The 23,194-nt window shown below is 55.5% G+C and overlaps 6 protein-coding genes across 6 annotated transcripts; 4 read left to right on the forward strand and 2 right to left on the reverse strand.

Annotated features, from left to right (window-relative positions):
- Nucleotides 1-2,081: 2,081 nt before the first annotated feature.
- On the forward strand, nt 2,082-3,671 carry INS49_006482 (uncharacterized protein; the record flags this gene model as incomplete). Its single annotated transcript, XM_043167254.1, has 3 exons — nt 2,082-2,150; nt 2,219-2,244; nt 2,312-3,671. 3 exons carry the CDS (start codon nt 2,082-2,084, stop codon nt 3,669-3,671), a joined length of 1,455 nt encoding a protein of 484 aa, XP_043028398.1.
- Nucleotides 3,672-4,083: 412 nt separating this feature from the next.
- On the forward strand, nt 4,084-4,569 carry INS49_006483 (uncharacterized protein; the record flags this gene model as incomplete). The annotated part of the gene is made up of 1 exon (XM_043167255.1): nt 4,084-4,569. One exon carries the CDS (start codon nt 4,084-4,086, stop codon nt 4,567-4,569), a length of 486 nt encoding a protein of 161 aa, XP_043028399.1.
- Nucleotides 4,570-5,583: 1,014 nt separating this feature from the next.
- On the reverse strand, nt 5,584-8,080 carry INS49_006484 (uncharacterized protein; the record flags this gene model as incomplete). Its single annotated transcript, XM_043167256.1, has 4 exons — nt 5,584-6,308; nt 6,518-6,548; nt 6,671-7,628; nt 7,710-8,080. 4 exons carry the CDS (start codon nt 8,078-8,080, stop codon nt 5,584-5,586), a joined length of 2,085 nt encoding a protein of 694 aa, XP_043028400.1.
- Nucleotides 8,081-12,824: 4,744 nt separating this feature from the next.
- On the forward strand, nt 12,825-14,822 carry INS49_006485 (uncharacterized protein; the record flags this gene model as incomplete). The annotated part of the gene is made up of 1 exon (XM_043167257.1): nt 12,825-14,822. One exon carries the CDS (start codon nt 12,825-12,827, stop codon nt 14,820-14,822), a length of 1,998 nt encoding a protein of 665 aa, XP_043028401.1.
- Nucleotides 14,823-17,850: 3,028 nt separating this feature from the next.
- INS49_006486 (uncharacterized protein) lies at nt 17,851-19,429 on the forward strand (the record flags this gene model as incomplete). Its single annotated transcript, XM_043167258.1, has 2 exons — nt 17,851-18,627; nt 18,710-19,429. 2 exons carry the CDS (start codon nt 17,851-17,853, stop codon nt 19,427-19,429), a joined length of 1,497 nt encoding a protein of 498 aa, XP_043028402.1.
- Nucleotides 19,430-21,084: 1,655 nt separating this feature from the next.
- Nucleotides 21,085-22,212, reverse strand: INS49_006487 (uncharacterized protein; the record flags this gene model as incomplete). The annotated part of the gene is made up of 2 exons (XM_043167259.1): nt 21,085-21,474; nt 21,628-22,212. 2 exons carry the CDS (start codon nt 22,210-22,212, stop codon nt 21,085-21,087), a joined length of 975 nt encoding a protein of 324 aa, XP_043028403.1.
- Between the last annotated feature and the right edge of the window lie 982 nt (nt 22,213-23,194).

A 23,194-nucleotide genomic window follows, 5' to 3' on the forward strand; every position in this document is an offset into this window, starting at 1 on the left:
GGATCAAACACACAGCAGCAACCAAATGCAGGGCGAACCACGCTTATGCCAGCTCGACTTGTTCTCCGCAGTGGCATTCAGGGCGGTATGTCAGCAAGGGCTATGCGGGCACCATTGGTACCGGCATCATCTGTTGATCGACACTTGTACGTGCTCGGTGTCAAGCAACTTGATGCGGCAAATGCACTCCAGCCATACACGGTCATGAACAACCAGCTGCTTACGTGGATACGGCCACCTGTGAGTCGGGATTTGAGGGAAACGGTTGGGTCTGGGGCGACCGTATAATCCTTGGTTTGATCGTCCTCAGTATGCACCGCAACTCTGGCCATCCACCGCCTCGTAGGCTTGCAACAGGCGAAGTCGAGCTAGAGACTGCCGTCGGCATTGTCCTTATCGAGACCTGGGACGTTCGCGATGCCTATTTCTGGTCTCTGCAGCCTGCCGAGCTGGGCGGCACGCTGGACTCGTCAAGGAGTTGGCGTTTACCCGGGGTGGTAGGGCTGATGATAATCCAGGACGAGCACAGGCGATTATACCACGGGGCCAGCCGATCCGGTGGCCATGGGGGGACGCCACGATGCACACCGCATTCCGGATTCTACCAACAGACAGGTTGTCTGCTGTCAGAACGAGACTTCTCAGTCCCCGTGTGACCCGAGGTGGCCTTTGTGTAACCAGCACGCACATGTGTGCTACGCGAAGATGACCTGCGGGTTGGCGTCTGGTCAGACGAACTCTCTCAAGCAACGGTATATTGAAACTAGCGTCGAATCCTGTGGGCGAGCGTGGGGAAGCCACCAACTCAGTCCCCAAGGGAGAGTAAGCTCAATGCCACGGTCAGCTTGAAAACTTGTGTGGAGGGGGAAGAGCAAATGCGTTGGAAGCATGTAAGACGAGGATCACGTCGTACGACGTACTTCGCGCATACGTAGTGGACCGGTTAAACGACACCTGCCTATGAGATTCGCCAGACTCTAGCGACCTCAGCAAGCGCAACCCGGTTGCACAGAAGCAAGTCGTGCGACCCGAGCGTCATTTCCTGCTCGACACCTGTTCCTCGGGGCTTTTCGCCCGGCTGCGCGTGCCAGATTCACACGCAAACATCGCCAGTCAACATCGATGGAGAGGAGCTGTTTTGCCCCGGTTTTTGCGATGATAGATCGAAAATCGCTTGGCCTCTAGTAGTCGCCCTCGGCCAAGTTCCCACCGCTGGGGTTGCCGCAGTAAAGGCTTGGCTCCCAGGCTGCCACTTTCTGTCCCTGGATGTTGCAACGGCTGCCAAACGGGCTAGCAAAGCCCCCCTTTCTTACCGCAGCTTCAGGTGTGCTGATGCTCATCATCTTTTCGAAGTCTATTTCAGGGTACCGTTGCCATTGTGATATTGCAGATTTAGGGCTGGAGGCACCCGCCCCATTGGTCCCGAGGAGAGGGGCCCTGGGCGAGAAGGATTCGAAACCTTGGGCCAAGGCCGACTTAGACGGCAGCTATTCGCACCCTCTCAGGCGTTTTGCTTGGCCACACACCGTTCAAGATACCTGCATCTCACACGCCATGTCCAGGTCGACCGCCACACCCTCAGTGTCTTTGGCCGGATCGAGAAGGCAACCCCATGGCTTAGACTGCATACCCTCCCGCCTTGGAATGCGCCATCCCCTGCTTGGACGGACATGACGCCGTGCCGGCCACCCGCTGACCCTTCCTCCTGCCGTCTCGCCTGTTCAGTGGCAGTGACTTTGGGAAAGCTGCCCTTGTAATGCAGAGTGGGCTTTTTGCACATCCCCCGGCATTAGGTTTCCCAATCCTTCAGGCAGACGTACAAAAACCGCAGAGAGCGATATCACCCTGCCAATGTCCTCGGTTGTGGAGCACGTCCCTCCCTCAAAAGCCCTCTCCGGTAACTCTCCCGCGATGATGTTCTACTCAGCATCCACACACACTAATTCTGCAAGCAGGCGCATGGGGAGTGCCGTATGACCTGCCCCGAGGAAGGGTATATAATGAACATTCCATCACGTCAGCATTTCAGAGAGGGTTCAGGGATGGGTGCTTCCCTGTACAGTTTTTACCACCTCGACACTATGGTATCCGACTCTAGTGCCTCAAGCCCTTCTGCAGCAGCTTCTTCGGGGAGGAGGGGCTCAAAAAAGGTGAGCAGAATTCCACTTCAATCAGTATTCCACGGATGGGTATGCTGATGGCTCTTCGTGTGTCCCAGGTCCGCACGGGCTGCGTCACTTGCAAGTAAGCAATGCCCTGACGATGCGTGACTTATGGGACATCCAGCTCACCAGTGCTTTCATCGCGGCAGGATACGGAAAGTCAAGTGTGATGAGACCAAACCATATTGTCTGAGATGCACAAAGACCGGGCGCAAATGCGATGGATATCTGGATCCGCGGAACCTAGCCTCGAAGCGCCGACCAAAAGACCCCACGCCTCAGGACCGTATCCTTGGTCCATTGCTCGACCTTTCCACTCCGGAGGAGAAGCGGGCCTTCTATTTCTTTCAGCATGTGACCGCTCCGTGTATATCGGGGGACTTTGACGCCATTTTTTGGAGGAGCGTTGTGCTCCAAGTTGCCCAGACCGAGCCAGCAGTCCGACATGCCGTGCTCGCCGTGAGCACCCTGCACGAGGGGCTTACACAGGGCACGATCGTCCAGTCAACAGATGGCTGCCCAACACAGTCATTTGCGTTGCAGCAGTACAACAAAGCCATCGCGCGTCTGCTGGACCAGATGAACAACCCTCTCACCAAGCCTCTGGCATCACTGCTCACCTGTGTTCTCTTCGTGTGCATCGAGTTCCTGCAGGGAAAGGACAAAGAGTCTCTCATACACCTTGAACAGGGCCGGCAGCTTCTGACGCGGCTGGATGAGCGATATAATGGCCCTGAGATGGAATGCATCCTCCGTCACGTTGTTCCCCTATACACACGGCTCAGCTTGACATCGTTTCTCTTTGGCGGCACTCCCGTGCCACTACCAGACTCGTTAAAGTCTCGCGGTGAGATCCCTGACACGTTCAGCTCTTTGGATCACTTGAGGTATTTTATGCACGAATTCATGGAGCAAGCATTCCGATTCACGCATCGGGCTCGACCGGCCAAGAACAGCAGCGACTCAATATCGCGGGAGACGATGCAGTTGCTCGAAGTCGAACAGGACCGCCTCCTCTGCCGGCTAGCCAAGTTCAATGTCGCATTCTCACTCTTCCAAGCATCTCGGTCGAAGCCTGGGCCCGAAAACACACTTTTGGTTCTGCAAATGTATCTGCATGCCCAATATATCTGGATCTCCACGGCATTGAGCTCGTCAGAGGTAGTCTACGACAACTACTTGGCTCAATTCGCCGCGATAGTTCCTTTGGCAGCGGCATACATTGACCTCGAAACCTCGCCACAAAATCCGCCAGCGTTCCCGCCTCAAAAATCTGGGTCAGCCGCAGCCCCTTCACACCTCTTCTCGGGCTTCAACCAGCAACTGCCCGGGAGCAACTTCACTTTCGAAACCCATATCATCCCCCCTCTCTACTATGTCGCAACCAAATGCCGACATCCCCTGATCCGCCGCTCGGCGCTCGACCTGCTCCGACGACCCCTTCCGACGAGAAAACCTATGGCGGGCCAGTGTAATGGGAGCACTCGCAGGACATGTCGTGTCTCTTGAGGAGCAATGGGCTCAGAGACAGAGTTTCTCGTCTGTATCTGCATCGCATTCTCCGCAATTTTCCAGCATAAGAAGCGCTAGCGTTGGCCACAACACCGCATCTGAGCGCAGCATGGAGCCACAGTCTAGATACCGGTCGGAACTTCCAAGCCACGACAGGCCTCGCGACTTGAGCAGAGCAGATACGCTGAATAATTCAGTCCAGCGTCCGGTACCTGACTTGAGATTTATGGATTTTGACGCGGACCGACCCATAGAGCAGTCCACAGATCAAGCACTCCATCCAGACGGCCGTGTTCCCCCGTCGCTCAGTCAGGAGCCATCACTCACGTCTTCAACAGACGGCTTTTCTTTTAATTCAGTTGTGGATTCGGCAGCAAGTGGCTTGCACTCGCAAGACAGTAATATCAACATGTGGCCGCATGAACAGCATCAACCATCAGACCATAGCAGCCAGGGCTCATATCAGCAGGACCTAAGAAAAGACTTTGCTGGGACAGCTTCTTATATGTATCAGAACCAAGAGAAGCAAATGCAACTTGCTGGGCACCCGACGGGTGACTCTGCATCGCACTCCAGCTCTGACGGGTCTTCCCCCGACTTAGACGAGCAGAGCTATTCGGCCATGTCGGGGAGCCAAGCACAGCCAAACCATGTTTTCCAGCCAGCAATGGCAGACACGCTTTCTTTCCCACAACAGCAGCAGCATCTTGCAGGCGGCACTCTCCCAAGCGGCCTCATCACAGAAGCGCCGTTTGGGCTGGCGGAGGAGCTCCGGGTACACGACGCTATCATCGGACGCGAGAGGGAGGATGGCAGTTGGGTGGTCGTGTTCAGAAAGCTGCACGGGGCGGATGCAGACTGGGACGTGCAGACCGACTGGGTCGCCACAGGATAAGCGCAAACGTGGAGTGGATGAGCTGCCGAAGCACATATGCTGGACATCGGAGTAGGACATAAAATATATAATCATTGTTCAACATACAAGGGTCCCAGTACATCCGAGGATTGGGAGGTCAAGGTGATCTTGACCCCGAGATGATAGCCCAGCAGTTGTCACCGGTCTTGCGACTTTCCACGCAATTCTCGAGGTCGGCCGCCACTGCTGCCCACTTCCGGAGATGAACTCGGCCTGAGGACGGCAGCAAGTGCCGCGAAGAATATTGCAGCGCTTCCGTCCAAAACCTTCCGCCATCAACCTTACTATATATATGGATCTACACCTCAGCACGCAGCCACTGACCTTGGGCCAATCCCATGGCTCAGCCCCTACTCGAGATAACAAGTTGATCGCGTATAACCCAGTGATCAAAGGGCTATATCCAGGCGCACTAATAAAGACAGTGACTTGTCGTAACTTACTCTCGGTAGCGAACGAAGTCTCCCAGAAGATCACCAACGGCGGTCTGAACTTGGAGCACTGAGCCTTTTATACAGTAGGTCGCAGGGTACCCAAACACCCGGGCATAACTCAGCCGGTACACACTCTTCCGCATTTCCTGTGGGACAACCCCGTACAATGCGATCTCCTATAGGATGATCTACTGCGGGATAAATCCTCTGGGTAGCTACTGTATACATGGAATAACCTGCAATATGGGACTTCGGCAGGTTTCTGTCCCACCTCTCGGGTTGTTCCTTTGGGACGCAACCCTCCGCCAATACCTGGATAACATTTTGCATAGGTCCCTCCAGCTGTGCATGTGTGTATCCTGATTGCCGATTCTTAGCCACCGCATGCACACTTACATGCGCAACCCAACCCCCCCCCCCAGACTAGCAAAAAGTAGTTCTCCCACGATAGAGAGAACGACTTTGACTTCCTTCATCACGAAATGGGTTCCAGAAGCCACGGGTTATTGTCAAGCCATGCCGGCCCCATTTTCAACCTATGTCAGGTTTGATGGGATCACTATTTCTCTCCCGTCAAATCCCGGTCCACAGCCCTCGCAATCCGGTCGGCGATTGCCATCACAGTGATCATGGGGTTGACGCCGCTCGCCGACGGGAACACGCTGCTATCAGCCACATACAAGCCCTCGGTGGCCCACACCTTCCCAAAGGGGTCGACGACCCCGTCCTCCTCCGAGGCGGACATGCGGCACGTGCCCATCTGGTGCGCCGACGAGCACGGCGGGTTGCCCAGGACGTTGCCCAGCCGCCTCGCCTTGTCGAGCCAGGCCGAGAATCTCGGGTCGTCGATCTGGAAAAGGCCCCCGCCGGCGCCCGCCACCCCCTCCGCGGCGGCCTGGAGCTCCGCGTCGTCGCGCACGTACGGCTCGACGCCGTGGATGAAGGGGTTGATCTCGCGCGCGCCCGTGGCGTACATGATCTTGCACAGGGCGATGTCGCCCTCGACGGCGTGCGCGCGGTCGAACGCCGAGGGGGTGTAGTCAATCTGCAGGCCGCCCGTCGCCGGGTCCATGAGCACCCTGCCTGGGTCGCGGTCGCGGGCGACCGAGATAAAGGCCCCGAAGTGCCGGTAGCGGAGGGCGGACAGCTTGAAGTCCAGGCCGCTGCGCCAGGGCATGGCCGAGAGGCACGTGTAGGGCGTCATGTTGGTGGTCTCGAGCTTGACGCCGTGGCCGTGGCCGTCTAGGTCCTCGAATTGGGAGCAGTAGCTTGTGATGATGGCGCCTGTACGAGAGTCAGCATGGTGGAAAGTTTGCGCGAACTTGTGGCTTGAGGGTTGTGTAGATACCCTCCCAGGGCCGGGCGTCTTCAGGATAGAAGCCACCCGCCATGTTGCATGGATGGAGATACAAGTTGCGCCCAATATTGGGGTTCTGTTGCCATTAGTCTTTTGTTTCCTTCAACTTGGGCGAATGAAACTCAGGCAGACTCACCGTGAGTCCGCTCTTCATTAAGAGTAGGGGGCTGAACAGCGCATTGCACGCAACGATCACCCTTTTGGCTTTGACCACCACCTGTCTAGATACTCTCTCCTCCATCGGTCCGCCTATGCCTCCATGAGAATCTCTTGATGTCCAGGTGCCCACCACACCTGTTGCATTCTTGTTTCCATCAACTTCGTCGAAAAGCACCTTGTCGACAGCAAATCCCTCGACAAATTCGGCCCCGGCCCGGGCTGCATCGGGAAGGAATGTTTGGGTCGGGCCTTGCTTCTCTCCGCTGCCACAGCCCATGGTACAGTGGCCACAGCTGTGCTCCTTTCCGCCGGTGTTCTGTGGGCACACGCCGGCCTTCCAGCCCAGTCTCCTGCTGCCGTCGAGGAGCACCTGTCCGCGGTGGCTCTGCACCACCGGGTCCGTCGCCACGCCCATGCGCTCGCACACGCGGTCCAGGCACTCGTCGTACTCGTTGCTTTCAAACCAGTCCAGCCCCCGGGCAGCCCATTCCTTGCGCACAAAGTCCTGGGTCCGCAATGACACGCTCCAGTTCACCGTCCCGCCGCCACCCCAGGTCGCCCCGGCGACGATGCCTATGGACCCATCCACGGAGTGGGTGACGCTCTTGTCAAAGAGATACCGGCTGGCGACGGGGCCGGGAAGTGGCAGCATTGAGGTGGGGAAGTTGTAGCCCTTGTCGACAACGACGACCCGATGGCCTGCTTCGGCGAGAATCTTCGCGGCGACTGCGCCACCGCAGCCCGAGCCAACGATCACGACGTCCGTGTCGATGGTGGCCGGTGCGGTCTCAGACTCAGGCTCATGGTTAGAGTCAGGCGCAGGGGCTAGGAACTGGAGGAATTTGTAGCCAAAGTCAAGGCCTGGCTTCCAATTCACCGGGATGTCAGGGTAGCCGGTAACTTCGCGGAACGTGGGCGACGACATCAGCCAGCTCACCTGGCTTATCCTCACAAAACTCCTGGCAAGATTCCTCATCCTGGGAAACCAGGAGTTGTGCCAAGCCTGGACAATAGACTCTCGCACGTGGGCGGGCTGCTGGTGGAAGGGGGCACATGAGCCGGTCAGGAGGAACGCACCGACGCTGGACCTGTGTATGTTTGCGACTCGTCAGTGATGCTCAAGACACGTCGGGCCAGCTGAGGTTTAGGTGAAAAGGGATGCTGCTGACGACAAAAGTTTGAGGAGGCGCTTCAGGCCATCCTTCTGCACATCTGATAGACGGGCGGCTATCCGGAGTGAGACTTCGCGCACAGCAGGGTGCGTTGAGGCCTTGTCCTCCATGAAGGCCCTCAGAGATACCTCATCTTGTGACTCGAGCGTCGTAGCCCCGGCCCTAGCCAACACGGCCGAGTACTCGCCATCCGGAATGGCTAGCTGGCCTTCCTTATCGGTCAGTGCCGACTTGGACACTACAGCTGGGACTATGGTGTCCAGGACGGCATTGAAGACAGCCCACTCGGTCTCGCCCCAGAAATCGTCGGCAGGGAGGGCAGGCAGGGCCGGGCTCTCCGGCGCAATGATGTCTCCGGTCAAGACCATAATGGAGGGAAGCCAAGCGGGCACTTCCTTGGTCCCTGACGGCTTCGCAGGTGCACAGATGGATTTGATCCTCCTGTAAGGATGCGTGGCAATACGGGACCACGAAAACGGGAAAGGGCGTGTTATCCACAAAATCAAATCATGTTGTACATGCCCAAGAGCAGATCTGAAATGCGCGACGGGCCGACGCGTGGGGGTGGAGAGATCGGGCTCAGAAAGATGAACGAAGGGTCCTTTTGGTTCTCATATTCAGATCCAACACAAGAGAAAGACAAAAGTGACACGACATGTGCTGCTGCAGGGCGGCGCGGCCAGGGCCCTGGGCGAGATTGCCGTCCATGTCCGTCCAGATCCAGATGCAGGTATAGCACAGCGGAGCATCCACCCGGCTGCACGCCTCGGCCCAGCAGCCCCAAGGTGGTGTGAGCCCAGCTTGTGAGCCCAGCTTGTGAGCCTGTGAGGCACGTCCCGGACCTGGAGGAGAGCCCCACTCACGTTGCTGCAGCGGTCGGTGGGCAGCAGAAGCCGGGATGATGAATTCCACCCTCCCCGGTAAAGAAAATCTGCTAGCCTGTCCAGAGGCGGTTAGCGGACCCACTTCAGAAATCAATATCTTTAAGCATCTGTATTACGCCCTTTAAATTAAAATTACTTTCTTAAGCTAATAATTAAAATAAAAAAGGGTTAATTAAGGCAAAGGGTTAAATATAATAAATAATTAATAAGCTTTATTTAAGCATTACTTTAAGCTTAATTTTATATTTTTTACATTCCTTAAAATAAACGAAATGCAATTTTAAAAGTAATTTTGGGTGCCAAGGAATGCCAAAATATAAAACTAAGCCCGCTAACCGCCTTTGAACACGCTAATAAAATCTCTTTACCAGAGGGTGGAATTCATCATGCCGAGCAGAAGCAAAGGCACGATTCGATGGGCAGGGGGCCAAGCGAGCCAATCGGGAGGGAGGGGGTGGAGCAGATCCCGATGTGGTAGTGAACCCCTGGGGGAGGCCGAACGAACCATGGTTTACATGGGTGCGTGTGTGCCCAAGTTGAAGATTCACAAGCCAGAAAGCAACATACGCGTGTGGCCACGTACAGTAGTGCTGGGACGGAGTTGTTGTATGCTTGAAACTAGGGACGGTTGCATGCTACCTAAGAAAGTTTGAAATGGTTCTAGAATTGAAACGGGGTCTGGGTACCTAGTGGACTACCGAGGCACTGAATGGGTAATTTCGTTGCAATATCGACATCAACTACATGGCACAACTTTTGGATCTGCCCACAAAATTCCCCTCAGCCAACTCCCCCACACCGTCTGGATCGCCAGGATTTCAGACGACCTCCACGGCGCCTCGAACTGCCGCATTACCCTCGATGCCGGCAAAGGACGAGAGGGACAGCACAGTTTTGACACGTCAGAAGCTCGGTTGGGCTCTCCTCTTCGGATTCATGTCCGCGTATTGTACCACAGCTTTCGGAAGCAATCACACAAGAGCCCGTTAGAGCCTTAGCTTCATAATCACAGCCGCTTGGATCACACCCCTGGCCTAGGTGCGACTTGACGCGTAAGTGTGGCCTTTGCATCCTGTATGGTAGACTTGGACAAGACAATGCCATGCGGAGTGTACGGGTGGACGCCCGGCTGTGATGCTCCCAGCTTCGACTGCAGCTCACTGCACTCCTCTGGGTCTATGCTATAGTACACTTGGAATGGTCTCATTCTGGCCTACAATCATTCACTTGGCCTTCGTGATCGCTCCCAAGATTGTAGCAACTCCTAGCAGGCTGCAGCGGCCCATGCAGTCGTTGTCAGTAATATGAGGTGGGCAAGAAACAGATTGTCTAAATGCTGAATTTACTCTCACCGTGTCCGTTGATGATCTCCTCTTCGGTTCGGTCATCAAAGTCATCAATAATATCCTCACGGAAACTGCATACTTCGTCCCGTTGAGCATGTTTCCTTCTACGCAGCTATCTCTCGAACCACAGGCAACGAGATCCATACCCAACGGTTCTCACCTGAATGGGCTCGGCGCTATGTGCCAAGAAGTTTAAGGATTTGGCCAATGCATCCCAAAATCTCGGGACCGGTGGGTTAGCAAATACCATGTCTCGCGATATCCTTAGCACACTTCTAGCTGATTATAAGAGTGTGGAAGGGCCCACGTTGAGCCGGGCCGAAAAATTACTAGCCGGTCTTGAAGGATAAGCATTACATCGCAATAATAACACAGTCTAGACCTTCAAAATAGAGGAGTGTTCGCTTCTTACGAGGCCAGAAGATCCACGCCTACTCAGAGCGCATTGCACGAGGCTGGCAAAGCTGCTATTGAGTGGTCAGGGGCTCAATACCTTGTAGTAGCTGGTGTGATAGTTTTGGTCGGCAAGTTTTCCCAGAGAGATTGATCATTGTTTTTTCACGGCTGAAGAATCCTGGACTTTCTGATGAGATATACGAATTGACGGTCTGGTGCTTGACTGTCCGGATCTGTTGGACTTGAAACTGTAAAGGCAATCAGGGCCCTAGACAAGTCATAAATAATCAGCTGTTCCTACTCGTCATAGCACAAAAAGGTCCTTCGCATGTATACCGAAAAACTGTACTATGATTAATAAATACAACCTTCACCAGCCTAGAAGGGATGGTACACAATAAGTGGCACCCAAGCCATTTAGCTGTCTCGATAAATATCTACTTTGCACAACACGGGAACAACACGGAAGTGCTTCGGAACTGCATCAATCTCACTGCGCCGTCTGGAGTCGTTGGAGTCTACACGCAGGTGCTTACAAATGCACTTAGGCGGCTGATGTGATGTGAACCAACGAATCATTCTAGCACAAGAATGTACTGGTACTGGCCACGTAGAATAAACTAGGAGACCTACTTCCGACGACATATTCCATGGCTCATGGGCTGTAAACGCCACCAACACCACCAACACCTCCATCACACACATTCAGACTGCTGCAGGGTTTCCTGCAGCGCCAGTGTGACCCAACACCAACATCTCCGCCTTTTTCCTGCCTGCAGGCTCGAACGGAAGGCCGGCAAAATCGTGCATTTCACGGTATCCGTAAACGCCTTTATTAAGATCTCAGCTTACCTACAACAGCCATCTCCTCTGGGCGTCTCGCAGCACAATTCCGCAGAAACGATCCCATTAGTCGCCAATTCCCTCACCCTGAACCAGAAGACGCGTTCTACAAAGCCTCCGGCCATGGCTTCTAAATATGATCCGAAATGGCGCCCTGATTTGCTACCAAACATCGTTGATCGTCATGCCCGGGAACAGCCCAATCAGGCGTACGGTCTCTGGCCGATTGCTCAGGCATCCTATGAGGCTGGTTTCCGCACAATCAATTATGCCCAGCTAGCAAATATAGTCAATGGTCTGGCATGGTGGATTTTGAAGCACATTGGACCTCCGACGAACGGTCAGCCTGTGTTGACCTATGTTGGCCCAAATGATGTCCGACTCACAGCAATGATACTGGCTTCTGTGAAGGCAGGCTATGTGGTGAGTAGCTAGCCATCGTCTCTCCTTACTTTGACACCTATCGTGGTTTTGTGTTACCTAACACTGTCAGCTTTTCCTTACATCGCCACGAAACAGCGCGGACGCTCACTACTCTCTTTTCAATGCCCTGGACTGTCAGACACTGGTGACAACCGAGCCAGAGTTGCCGCCAGTCCGTTCGATCCTTAAGGCCGTGAATCCACGCTGCCTCATAATACCGAGTATAGAGGAACTGCAAGCTGAGCAGCACCCATTATTTCTATACGATAAGTCTTTCCAAGTCGGGCGCTTGGATCCGCTTTTCATCATGTATGTTTCAAGTGGTGCTATTTACATCGGGCGCGATGACGAATGTTGAAATTGATATCTGACTTTCCCATCCTTCTTTAACAGACACACGTCCGGCTCCACAGGCATGCCGAAGCCTTTAGTCTGGACCCAGGAGTCTGTAGCGCGTCAAGCCCTCTGTAGCAGCCAGGACTACTCGAAGTTCAATGGCACGTCAGTTGAGAGTATCATATGGGGCAAGCGTGTGTTGGTGACAGTGCCGCCGTTCCATGTAAGAACCAGCTGCAAAACCCCGCATGAGGCAGGCATTGTCTAATCATCAATAGGGAGCCGGCATAGGAATGTACCTTTTCTGGGCTGTTCCTTTCCAGGTCATTCCTGTTGCGCCTGCGGCCGTCGGTATCGTTACTGCGCAAGACCTGGTGGAAGCCCTCGAGCAGACACGGGCGGAGGTCGCCGTCCTTGTTCCATCAGTAGTAGCTGAGCTTTCTCAGGACCCGGAGTTGCTCTCCCGCTGCGCGAGGTACCTCCAACTGATATTGTATATCGGCGGCGACTTGCCGCAGGCTATTGGGGATCGAGTCGCTGCTCAGATCCCCTTACGGTGTTGGTGGGGAGCATCAGAGTGTGGTATTCCTCATCAGCTTATACCGCCCTCCCTTGGACCCGATGACTGGCGCTACATTCAGTTCCACCCATCGGTTGGAGCTGTATTTGAACCCGTTGCCGATGGAGTATATGAACTTGTCATGCGGCGCGATGAGAATCTCCTGCAGGTGTGCTTCAGCATCCGTGAACAAGAGACACTGGGTGATTACCGCACCAAAGACTTGTTCCAGCCACACCCATCAGTACCAGACGCATGGTGCTGGCGGGCTCGGGCTGACGACATCATCGTTTTCCTCAATGGTGAAAAAACGAATCCCGTTTCGATGGAGCACTACGTCGTTTCTCAAAATCCCGGTGTGGTGAGCGGAGCCCTGGTCATCGGCGCACAGCGCTTCCAGGCTGCCCTGCTCATTGAACCGACTCAAGCTGCAGTCGAGAACGAGCCCCTGGACACCTCTCAACAGGCTGAACATATCGAGCGCATATGGCCTAGCATTCAGGAAGCCAACAAAGAGGCTCCAGCGCACGCACGAGTTGAGAAGGCTCTTATTCTCATTCTTCCGGGACCGTTGCTTCGAGCGGGCAAGGGCACAATCCAGCGTGCTGCCAGCATAGCACAGTATCGGAGCGACATAGATGCCTTGTATGCAAATGCTGATGTCATCAACGGCGAAGACGACGAAACCCAAGGTGCAACTGCTCCATCTATCGACATGGATGATTCGGAAAGTGCCAAGCACTTCATCAGCGAGTCTGTGGGCAATGTCACGGGCTGGTCCAACCCAGAGACCGTGCTTGAGACAGACGGAGGTCAGGAACCCGATACTGCTACTTTTTTCGACCGTGGAATGGACTCATTGATGGCCCTTCAGCTCCTTCGAATCCTGCGGCGCGGCCTTCATCGCCCTGATCTAGGATTGTCCACAATCTACTCAAATCCCACAATCTCACAGCTTCAAGCGGTCATCGTATCGAGGGACAATGCTTCAAAAAACGATGACTCATTACTGATGCAGCCACTGTTGGAGACGTACAGTGAAGCAATACAGCAGATCCAAAAACCAGAGTCTACCCGAGCCAAATTCGTGGCGCACGATAAGCGAGTGACAGCGGTTCTCACTGGATCTACTGGGACGATAGGTACCTTCTTTCTGCATGCCCTAATGGCCCGCCCAGAGATCAAGCATGTCATCTGCTTGAACCGTAGCCAGGACGGCGGTCGTACGGCTCAGGTATCTCGTCTCGCCGCAGCCGGGATAGAGTTAGGGGACCAGGACCAACAACGCGTTACCTTCCTTCAGGCAGACTTAAGCCAACCTCTCCTGGGGCTAAATTGGGTGACATACCGCGAGTTGCGCGACCGAGTCGGCCTTATCGTTCACAACGCCTGGCCCGTCAATTTCAACCTCGGGCTGGCTGCCTTCCAGCCCCAGTTCGCGGGCCTCGTCAATCTCTTCCGCCTCGCTGCAGAGACTACTCTGCACCACGCCCCTCGGGTCATCTTCATCTCGTCCGTGAGCGCCGTCGGAGGTCTTGCTGCCGGACTGGATGAGCCTGTGCCTGAGAGAGTCTTCGCTTCATTCGATACACCCTACTCCAACGGATATGCCCGAAGCAAGTTCCTGTCCGAATTGTTGTGCGACGCTGCGGCACGCAGGCTGGGACTCGACACAAGGGTCATTCGTGTCGGCCAGGTTGCCGGCGCTGTCTGGCGGCCAGGGGGCGAGTGGAGCCGGACCGAGTGGCTTCCCAGCCTCGTCATCGGCTCCAAAGACATGGGGTGTCTGCCAGATAATCTCGGCCCTCAGTTCTCGAAGATAGACTGGGTGCCATCAGATATACTGGCTGACGTGTTGGCCGATCTTGCCCTCAGCCAGCGTGACTCTGAAGCTGAGCCGGAACTCCAAGGACCGACAAACCATGAGGCAGGTGGTGCGCGAGTCTTCAATCTGCGGAACCCCTGCACAACATCCTGGGACGCACTGCTCCCTACTATCGTCCAGGCACTCAAGACACCCATCGGTTGCGATCTTGCGTCCGTGGTAGTCACGCCATCAGAGTGGCTGGAACGATTGAGCGACGCCGAGCGAAAGACAACGGGCGACGGCACTAAAACCTCAAATCCCGCCATCAGGCTGCTCGAGTTCTACCGGAACTCCCTATGGGGGGCAAGCGATGGTCTGCAAAGGTCACAACTGATGGCAGTCAACGGCTCCCTGGCAAAGAGTCACACCCTTCGTGGTATGCAGCCTGTCAATCCAGACTGGATCCGAAAATGGGTTGGGGAATGGATGGCGTCGGAGGATAAAGCTAGGGGTTGATAGTGATTATCAGCATCGACTCCTGGTTGTACTCCAACATTGATTGTACAGTCAAGTAACGGAAACTTTTGAATCAAGTGCTTCTCATGAGTCCCAACAACTTGTAATTCCGCCGTCTGAACAGGCAGTAGCCCTCTTCGCACTAGCACAGTTTGTACGCTCCAATGTATGACCGCGGTTCTGGGTCCAATATGTGCCAGAAACCGAACTTGATGATAGAATTAGGTTCAAGGAAAACGATCTACGTATGTGGTTCTCTGTCACTCCCTCGACCGAAAAAGAATTGGGGCTGCTTAAGATATTCGTCCTACGTCCAGCCCGTGGTGCTGGCTACAGAGTATATCCGGCCGGATCTGAAGTGGCAGGCATTCCGGCTCGATGATATGCCCAAGGTGTTGAGAGCCTCTCGCGCTAACTGTGTCATGAGGATGACCAATCTGCAGAAGGAATTGCCCGAGTAAGGCTACGAGGTGAAGGAGCGCCGTGCGAGAAGCGTAGGAGGAGGCATTCCAGATACCGAAGGAGGAATTCTGTAGCTAGTCACCCCGCTGCGGAAAACTGCTCATGACAATACATGCCTCCATATGCGTGGTTGCGACATCTGGTCCGGATTTGACTAGCTGAACTTCGGACTGCATTCTGTGGCATCCATCCTCGTGACTCATAATAGACCACAGCTACGTAGACCCCATGGTCATACCGGTATAGTTCTACGGGTAGCTAGCTATAAGGGGACCGGTGAGACAAGGACGAGGCGGAAAAGCCAACTAAATTTGACGGTGCGGGACGGGCCTTGCGCTAGGCAAAACGTGCGTTTAGCAGGAGCTTTGACTCTTCTTGGTGGATGCAGGATCCATGTCTGCCATTTCTCACATGGTGCTGGCATATGCCATGGTTGATGTTGTGGTGTGTCGTGAGAGAGGACCTAATGTAAATATACGTAGACATATCTGTGGGTGTGTGCATGTCCGTGTGTGTAGCATGGATGGATAGGCCTTATGCAGGTGCTCATTCATTATCGGTGGCATAAACAAATGGCGTGATGAGCTAATGACCTTTTGGGCAGAAGAGCAATGCTACGTCTACGCCAAACCCCAGCCTTAATGGACCCTGAAATGATCACGAGCAGCCGCGACAGGACCTGGACGGGACAGGAGGAGCATGTGCTTTTTTCGTCCTGCCGAAATTGTTGAGTACCGCCACTCCGGGGCGAAGGGCAAGGACAAGATGCCTGAAACGGATGAAATCTGCGACGTGCGTCCAGCCAAGAGCCTCCTTCCTCTTTGGGCCCCGATCCTTCCCCGCCCACCCACACCCATCCCACCCGGGCAGTCAGACTTATACGATGGCAATGGTAGTCTGTAGTCCACGGCGTGCGTTATTAAAGGTAGTGCGTTTATTAGCAGCTGTCCTTGTTCTCTGCCACTGTACCTAGTCCTTCCTAACCTGCACAAAAATACTGCACACTGGAGCAAGCCTGGCCAGGCGGTGGCCGCGGCACGCCGCACAGTTCGGCTGGCCGGTAGCCTGCCGAGTCATTATTGGTAGCTGGAGCCGCCCCAACAAAATCGACCCCGTCTGGCCGTCAGCCCGCCTCCCGTCCTGCAGACTTCTCAGACCTCACCATTGTCGTTGTGTCACGGGACCTCAATTGAACCCGGCCGACCCTGCCGTCAAGATCATGGCCGTCCGCCTATGCCAGCGCCAGGGCAGCAGATTGTCCGTTCTGGTGGTTTTTGCATCGGCGTCGTCTGGCATCAACGTCAACTTCGCGACACTAAACATCATTGCCCCAGTCCTTGGTGATCGTGCCCCGTCTCCGGTGCCGAGGCTGGACGGATTGACTGCGCCCAAGGTGGATCTCCATCTCTTTTCCTCCTCCGCTCCCCTTCTCTTTTTGTCTTATCGTCCGCTGTCTTGTTATCGTCGATAATGAAATAAGTTGAGGTTCCATCGCCACGTCGGACCGAGAGCGGGCCCCCTGAGGTCAAAGCCTAGGCTTCCTCATCGTTTTGAGCGACCCCAGACTGGCTCTGGCTCTGGCTCTGGCTCTGGCTCTGGCTCTGGCTCTGGCTCTGGCTGCTCAGTTGCGCCTGTCGCATGTCGTCCCGTCCCATCTGGCCGAAGCCAGCCAGACAGACATAGCAACAGGCTACGGGACGGTTGCTACTGCACGCAGGTCTCTCAATGCCTGCAGGTGCAATTGGCTCTCCGTCTCATCTTCTGCCAAAGCCGTGTTTGGGACCGTGACGCTGGTCAAGCTCCAACCCGCACGCAACTTCCTCTTTCCCATCCAGCCGGCGTTTCAACAGCGCGGCTGCGATTCTCTGCATTTCCCTTTACGTGTTCTCCCCGGACGGTGCCAGTGTATCTTTTGTGCATTTTCCTCGGGGCTGGTGAAGAGGTGCAGTAAAGCTACTGGACCGGTGCGAAAGTACATGGCAGCAACATGAGTCCCGGGTAGCATTTGCTGCGATGTGAGTCTGTGAAGGCTGCACAGAGGGGACGGGAGCATGTCTCACCATTGTCACTCCCGGGTATGGTCATTGGCGTCAAGTTCCCACCCCTCGTATTGTCTCCCCTCGCTTCTCCCTGCCCCTCCCTCCGTCGACAAACGGACTGTGGTACGAGTGTGAATTATTATGCCTCGGCTCGTGGCCGGACAGGGCGCGATTGGCATCCGGCATCCTTCAGCCGCGTGCCCTTGTCTTCCTTTCCCAGGGTCTGGCCCGCTCCTCCGACTGGCGGCCCAGAGTCCGAATTTTGAATTTGTTGGGGAAGCTGCGTCACAGGCACAAGAAAAAAAATAGCCCATGCTCAGGTTCAAAGCTGTGCGCATAGCACTTCGCCTTGTCCTTGAAGGCCACAGGCCGTCATTCATACAAACACACTCTCGTCCGCCCGTTTGCGCCAGTGCCTGCGCGCCCTCTTTGTTCCATGTGACAAGACTCGACAATATACCACCACAACCACCACCACCACCACCGTCGTCACCACCGTCTCCAGTCCCAGACACGTCCCCTCCACCATGGACGCTTCTCAGGTCTTCGCGACCGCTCCCGACGCGGCCCTCTTCAAGGGCATGCTGTCCCCGGCCAGCATGCGCGAGCCGCACTTCCTGCCTCCTCCGGCCCCAGGCTCGGTCGCCTCGGCCCCACCCGTCCTGATCCCAGACCACATCTACCGTGCCGCCCTTGACCCCCGGGTCCCCGTCACCATCGCCGCGCTCTACGCCGTCACTGCCAAGCTCCTGAACTGGTACAACACCTCCAACTCCAAGAAGCCCTGGGCCATCAGCAAGACCCGCCTGTTCCACATCTTCATCGTTGTCCATAACATCTTCCTCGCCGTCTACTCGGCATGGACCTTCTACGGCATGGTTGGCGTCATGCGACGCAGCGTCGTGAACCCCTGGGGCCCTGAGGGGCTCAACGGCTTCGTGGACAGCATGACTAGGCTTCACGGCCCGGCTGGCCTTGGCAATGCCGTCTACTACAACCAGCAGGATGCGCAATGGACCTCCTACTCCGGCAGCGTCGCCCTCGCCAGCGACGGCACCCCCAGCCGCACCGACCTGGGTCGCATTTGGAACGAGGGCCTGGCCTTCTACGGTTGGATCTTCTACCTGAGCAAGTTCTACGAGGTTCTCGACACCCTCATCATCCTGGCCAAGGGCAAGCAGAGCTCCGTCCTGCAGACTTACCACCACGCGGGCGCCATGATGTGTATGTGGGCTGGCATGCGCTACATGTCCCCACCTATCTGGATGTTCGTCTTTGTCAACTCCGGCATCCACGCCATGATGGTAAGTTCATAATCGTCTCCTGTACTGACCTAGGCTGTCACGACATCTTACCACCACGGATACTGACGCTCCCTGTCTTTAGTACACCTATTACACGCTGAGCGCATTTTCCATCCGTGTTCCTGTGTTTATCAAGCGAACTTTGACAAGCCTGCAAATCACCCAATTCCTCGTCGGCGCCTCATATGCCATGATTCACTCCTTCGTCAGCTACAGCCTTCCTGTGTCAAAGACCGTTGTCCAGGATGCTACGGCGCCAGTTGCCACTTCCGTCGACGTCGACAACTCCGTACCCGCCCCCGGTCCCGCATTCCTGGACAACCTTAAGCAGATGGTCCTCGGCCTCGCATCAAAGGTGACCACCTCCGTCGCCGAACAGGCAACATCGGCAGAAGCTAACGCCAAGCCCGAGCAGTCCACCACCACCCAGGAGACCATTTACACCCAAGAAGTCGTCCCTTGCATCAACACCACTGGCCAGACCTTCGCCATCTGGCTCAATGTCCTGTACCTCGCACCTCTCACCTACCTGTTCGTGAAGTTCTTCATCACCAGCTACCTTCGACGATCCAGCGCAGGCTCGGCGCAGGGCAAGGGCAAGGGTTCCCGCGAGAGTCAGGTGACAGTCGCCGAGAAGGCCGGCTGGGACGCCGCTCAGAGCATCCAGCAGGAGGTATATGGCGAGGGTTCTTCCAGCAGTCAAGCAAATGGCGTGGCTGCCGCAAATGGCCAGGCCAATGGCAAGACGAGCAGCCGTGTCCCAAAGCCAGTGACGACCCCGAGGCGTTCGAGGCATGCTTAAGACTAAGGTGATAGAGGTGGTAAAAGGGTGTTTAAAAAAGGGAGCCGGAAGCTTCGCGAGGAAACAGCTTTATCAAAAGGATACGGTGGCAACCCCAGAAGGGACGGTTGCGGGCTGGCAAAAGGCTCGTCCCGGGGAGACGACAAAACATGAGAAAATAGACTTTGGTGGAGTGGTACAGTCTAGAATTGCATTCTAACGGAGTAAAGGTTAGACGGAAGCGTCATCAGCATTGGCACACACAATCAGGGCGAGTCGTTCAGAGCCCTTCCCTTCTATGCTATCGAGTCCCCCGTACGCCTGGCTCACAGCCTATGTCAACCTCCCTCATGATGGCGCGTGTGGAAGGCCACTATATCTCCATGGGCTGAACCTGACATGTCACTGCTCGGATCTTGTAGGAGTCGTACTACCCGGCGATAACTCAGTCTCAGTGGAACAATCATGTTACCCGTCCTGAGTGTCTTGCCTCAGGTTCCGCAGATGATCTGCTCATGTACACTCTCAACCACACCAGGACTCATCTTTCAAAATAAATAAAGAAAGGCAAGCACGGTGTTCAAATGTCTAGTAGCGGCGTAACCGCCTTCACCTCAATTTTGAACATGACTTTGGCCCATACCGAAAGGAGGAGCCACGAGATGCGGCTCTGTCGCTTTTCCAACCATGTCTACCCCTCCCCGGTGATGAAGTCATCAACGGCGTTGTACCAAAGTCTGCAGACTCACAATTCGGCTTAGTTTGGGCTTGCCCAGTCCTGTTGCCTCATTACCTGCCCGCTCTTGGTGTTCCTGTCGCTTGTTCAAGCCCAACTCTCGGTAGTCACTACCAGCACACGGGACATACAGCACGAGCAAAAAAAAAAAGGCCATCGAAGTAGTTGTTCAATACATCTTCAAGTTCGTTCTCATTCTATGGAGCTCTCTACTACGGCGCCCGGTGGGTAGTTGATACTTGAGCAGTTGGCTCTCTGTATATCCTCGTAACCGTAAAGTCTATCCCTTTCATCGTAGATAAGACATCGTAGATGCACCCCCCGTGGGGGTCGCGATCCTGGCCCCGTTGACCTGCGAGTTGGGAAAATCAGAGACGCATAAAGACAATGGACTCCTCTCGTCCCCTGTAGCCAATTCCAAAACAATAGACACTCTTTGAGAGCATGAAAGAGCAAAACAGTGGCAGGCTGACAGCGCAGCTCTGCCCAGCATTTAGCCTGGTTATCTAAGATCTTAAACCCGAAAAAGACCTGAACACCAGCGCTGTTAAAAGACAAGGGACAGAAAACAAGGAAACATGAAAGCACATATCCGGCAAGAAAGCATCAAATCATTAAAAAACAGCCGCGCTCCTGGGTATTGGGAAAACAGTGCGATCCGGCTCGAACCCCGAGAATCTACCAAAATTCCTTCCGAGGATAAATGCGACGATCGGACGGGGTATAGGATTGGGTCGTGGTGTTGTCCAAGTACTGAGGTGGAATGGGGTGGTCTGATGGGGAATGGTGTCGTACAAGATTGTACTCCGCCGCTTCCAAGCGGCTCGTATTGAAGTTAGTGGCCATCCCCGCCTTGGGCCGCTGTCTGGCCGCTTGTATCGTGAATCGTGGTGTGGTATGCAGAGCCAAGCCTGAAATGGCTCGACATGGACTGGGATGCTCAGAAGGTGCTCCAGTTCCAGTCGCTCGGCACACTGACTGCCACTTCAGCCTGGGCTTTGCCCGGGGTGGTCGGGCTTCCCTTTGCAGGACTGGCCGAAATTGGGCTCGCCGGCACGGTCTGACTCCCTTTCGCAGGGCGTTGACCGGCACTGGAGGCGTCGCTGCTATTCCGACTGCGCCATACTTTGAAGTCGCCGTAGCAGTGGGCGCATGAGCGGCTGAGCAGGCCACGAGGGTTGTAGTTCGCGCTCTCGTCCAGTGGCACCTCGTAGCTGGAGTGAGGGTCACAGAATATGTTGCCGCAGCGTCGGCAGTGATGGCGCCGAACGAAGTAGTTGAAGTATTTCTTGCAGGTCGGGTCGTCGCAGACCTCGGAGTCGGCATCAGACTGTAGGAGATAGTTTGTTAGCGAGGGTGATGCCCTAAAATGAGTGAAGTTGAGGGTGACGCCATGTCGGAAGGCTGAGACACTGTCGTGGTATTTCCCGGACGGGTGGATATGTGTGTGTGTTGGTTTGGTCTGTTGTCGCACCACACGTACCTTCCAGTGCTTCCGGGTGGGATGGCCGTGGACCTGGGGGTAGTTTGCCAGATCCCAATCCCAATCCACAATCTTGCCACTGTCGCCGGTCGACCTCCTCGACAGCCTGCTCAGGCTCGAGATGCCGAACAGGCTGGTGAAGCTGCCGCTGGAGCGGATGGCACGCTCATCGTCGTCTCCGTCACCCTTGGGCGAGGCGATGGGCCTTTGCGCGTCGGATGGGTACTCGTTGGGACGTAGCACGGCAGGCACGTAAAGCGGGCGTACCTGGCGGCCGTGGTAGTTCTTCGGTGATACTGGCGACGTGCTGTTGGAGGTACTGAGAGGCGAGATGTCGGAAGACTGCTGAATAAGGGGTTGCGACTGCGGTGGTGTTGGCTGTCTTTGCTGCTGCTGCTGCTGCTGCTGCTGCTGTTGCTGCTGAGGGTATTGCTGTTGCAGTGCGTGGTGGAATTGCGACTGCGGTTGTGGTTGCGGTTGTGGCATGTGGTAGGAGAAGGAGCGCTGGTGGCCGGTTGGTTGGCGGTGCCAGAATGATTGCTGCTGGTCGGGCAGTCGGGGCATTACGAGGTCGGCCATGGCCATATTCGCAGGGATGATGTTACAGAGGAGGGCAGCAGCAAATCAAATCGGGACACAGGACAGCAGGTGGTTGGGCCGTGGTGGTGTTGCGGCTCAAAGGGGAAAGGTAGGTGGGCAAGTGTAGATGTATGGTTCCTGAGGGCGTGGGAGGATGTTGTATGTATTGGCTGACGCGAAGCGGTCGGATGGATTTGAGTCGAGTCGAGGTGGGCGGTGGGCAGCGGGCGGTGGGTAGCAGGCGGTGGGGGTGACCAAACTGCGGTGCAGTGCACTGAGAAGGGCTGGATTGGTTTTGGATTAAATCGGATCGGATCGGTCTGCTTTAGATGATTGCGCCCGAGTCGTGCACAGCAGCAAGCGAGTCCGAGAACAAGGTCTCAACGATAAAGTTGGAACCTGTTATTTGGCAAGTACCGTCGATCGCACGTTCGCGAGGGACCGGCTTGGTAGAGGATCTAAGTGGAGCAGAGAGAGGAAGAAAAGAGACAGAGGGTGCGAGGGAGTACGTTGTGTCGGACGTGGCAGTTGCGATACTGGTTGACAGATGCTGCAGATACTGGTACTGGAGCGATATCGCGGCGACGAGGAAGAGGATGGCACGGCAAGACAAGGCAAGACAAGGCAAGACAAGGCAAAAGGAGGGTGCGGATAAAAAAGATTACTCGAGGCGGCTGTAGGAGGGATGCGGCTTGGGTATATAACGAGACCCAGGTAGGTGTAGGCTGTCGGCTTTGGGGGGGGGATAGCCTGGACCGGGGGGTGGGTTGCGGCCAACCAGAGTGGCGGTAACCTGGAGTGTGTTGAATAGCGTGGTAGCGGACTGGGTAGCGTAGCGCAGGTAGCGGAGCGGATCTGGGCTCGCTGGAACCTGGGGAGGCAGGGAGGCAGGGAGGCAGGGAGGTAGGGAGGGTGCTGGCAACGGCACCTCTTCGGCTGCAACCTTAACGTCGGGTCGAGGTGGGTGAGACTGGACCAGAGTGCGGCT

This window comes from Diaporthe citri (genome assembly GCF_014595645.1).
Source record: "Diaporthe citri strain NFHF-8-4 chromosome Unknown scaffold_2, whole genome shotgun sequence".
Lineage (NCBI taxonomy): Eukaryota > Fungi > Ascomycota > Sordariomycetes > Diaporthales > Diaporthaceae > Diaporthe > Diaporthe citri.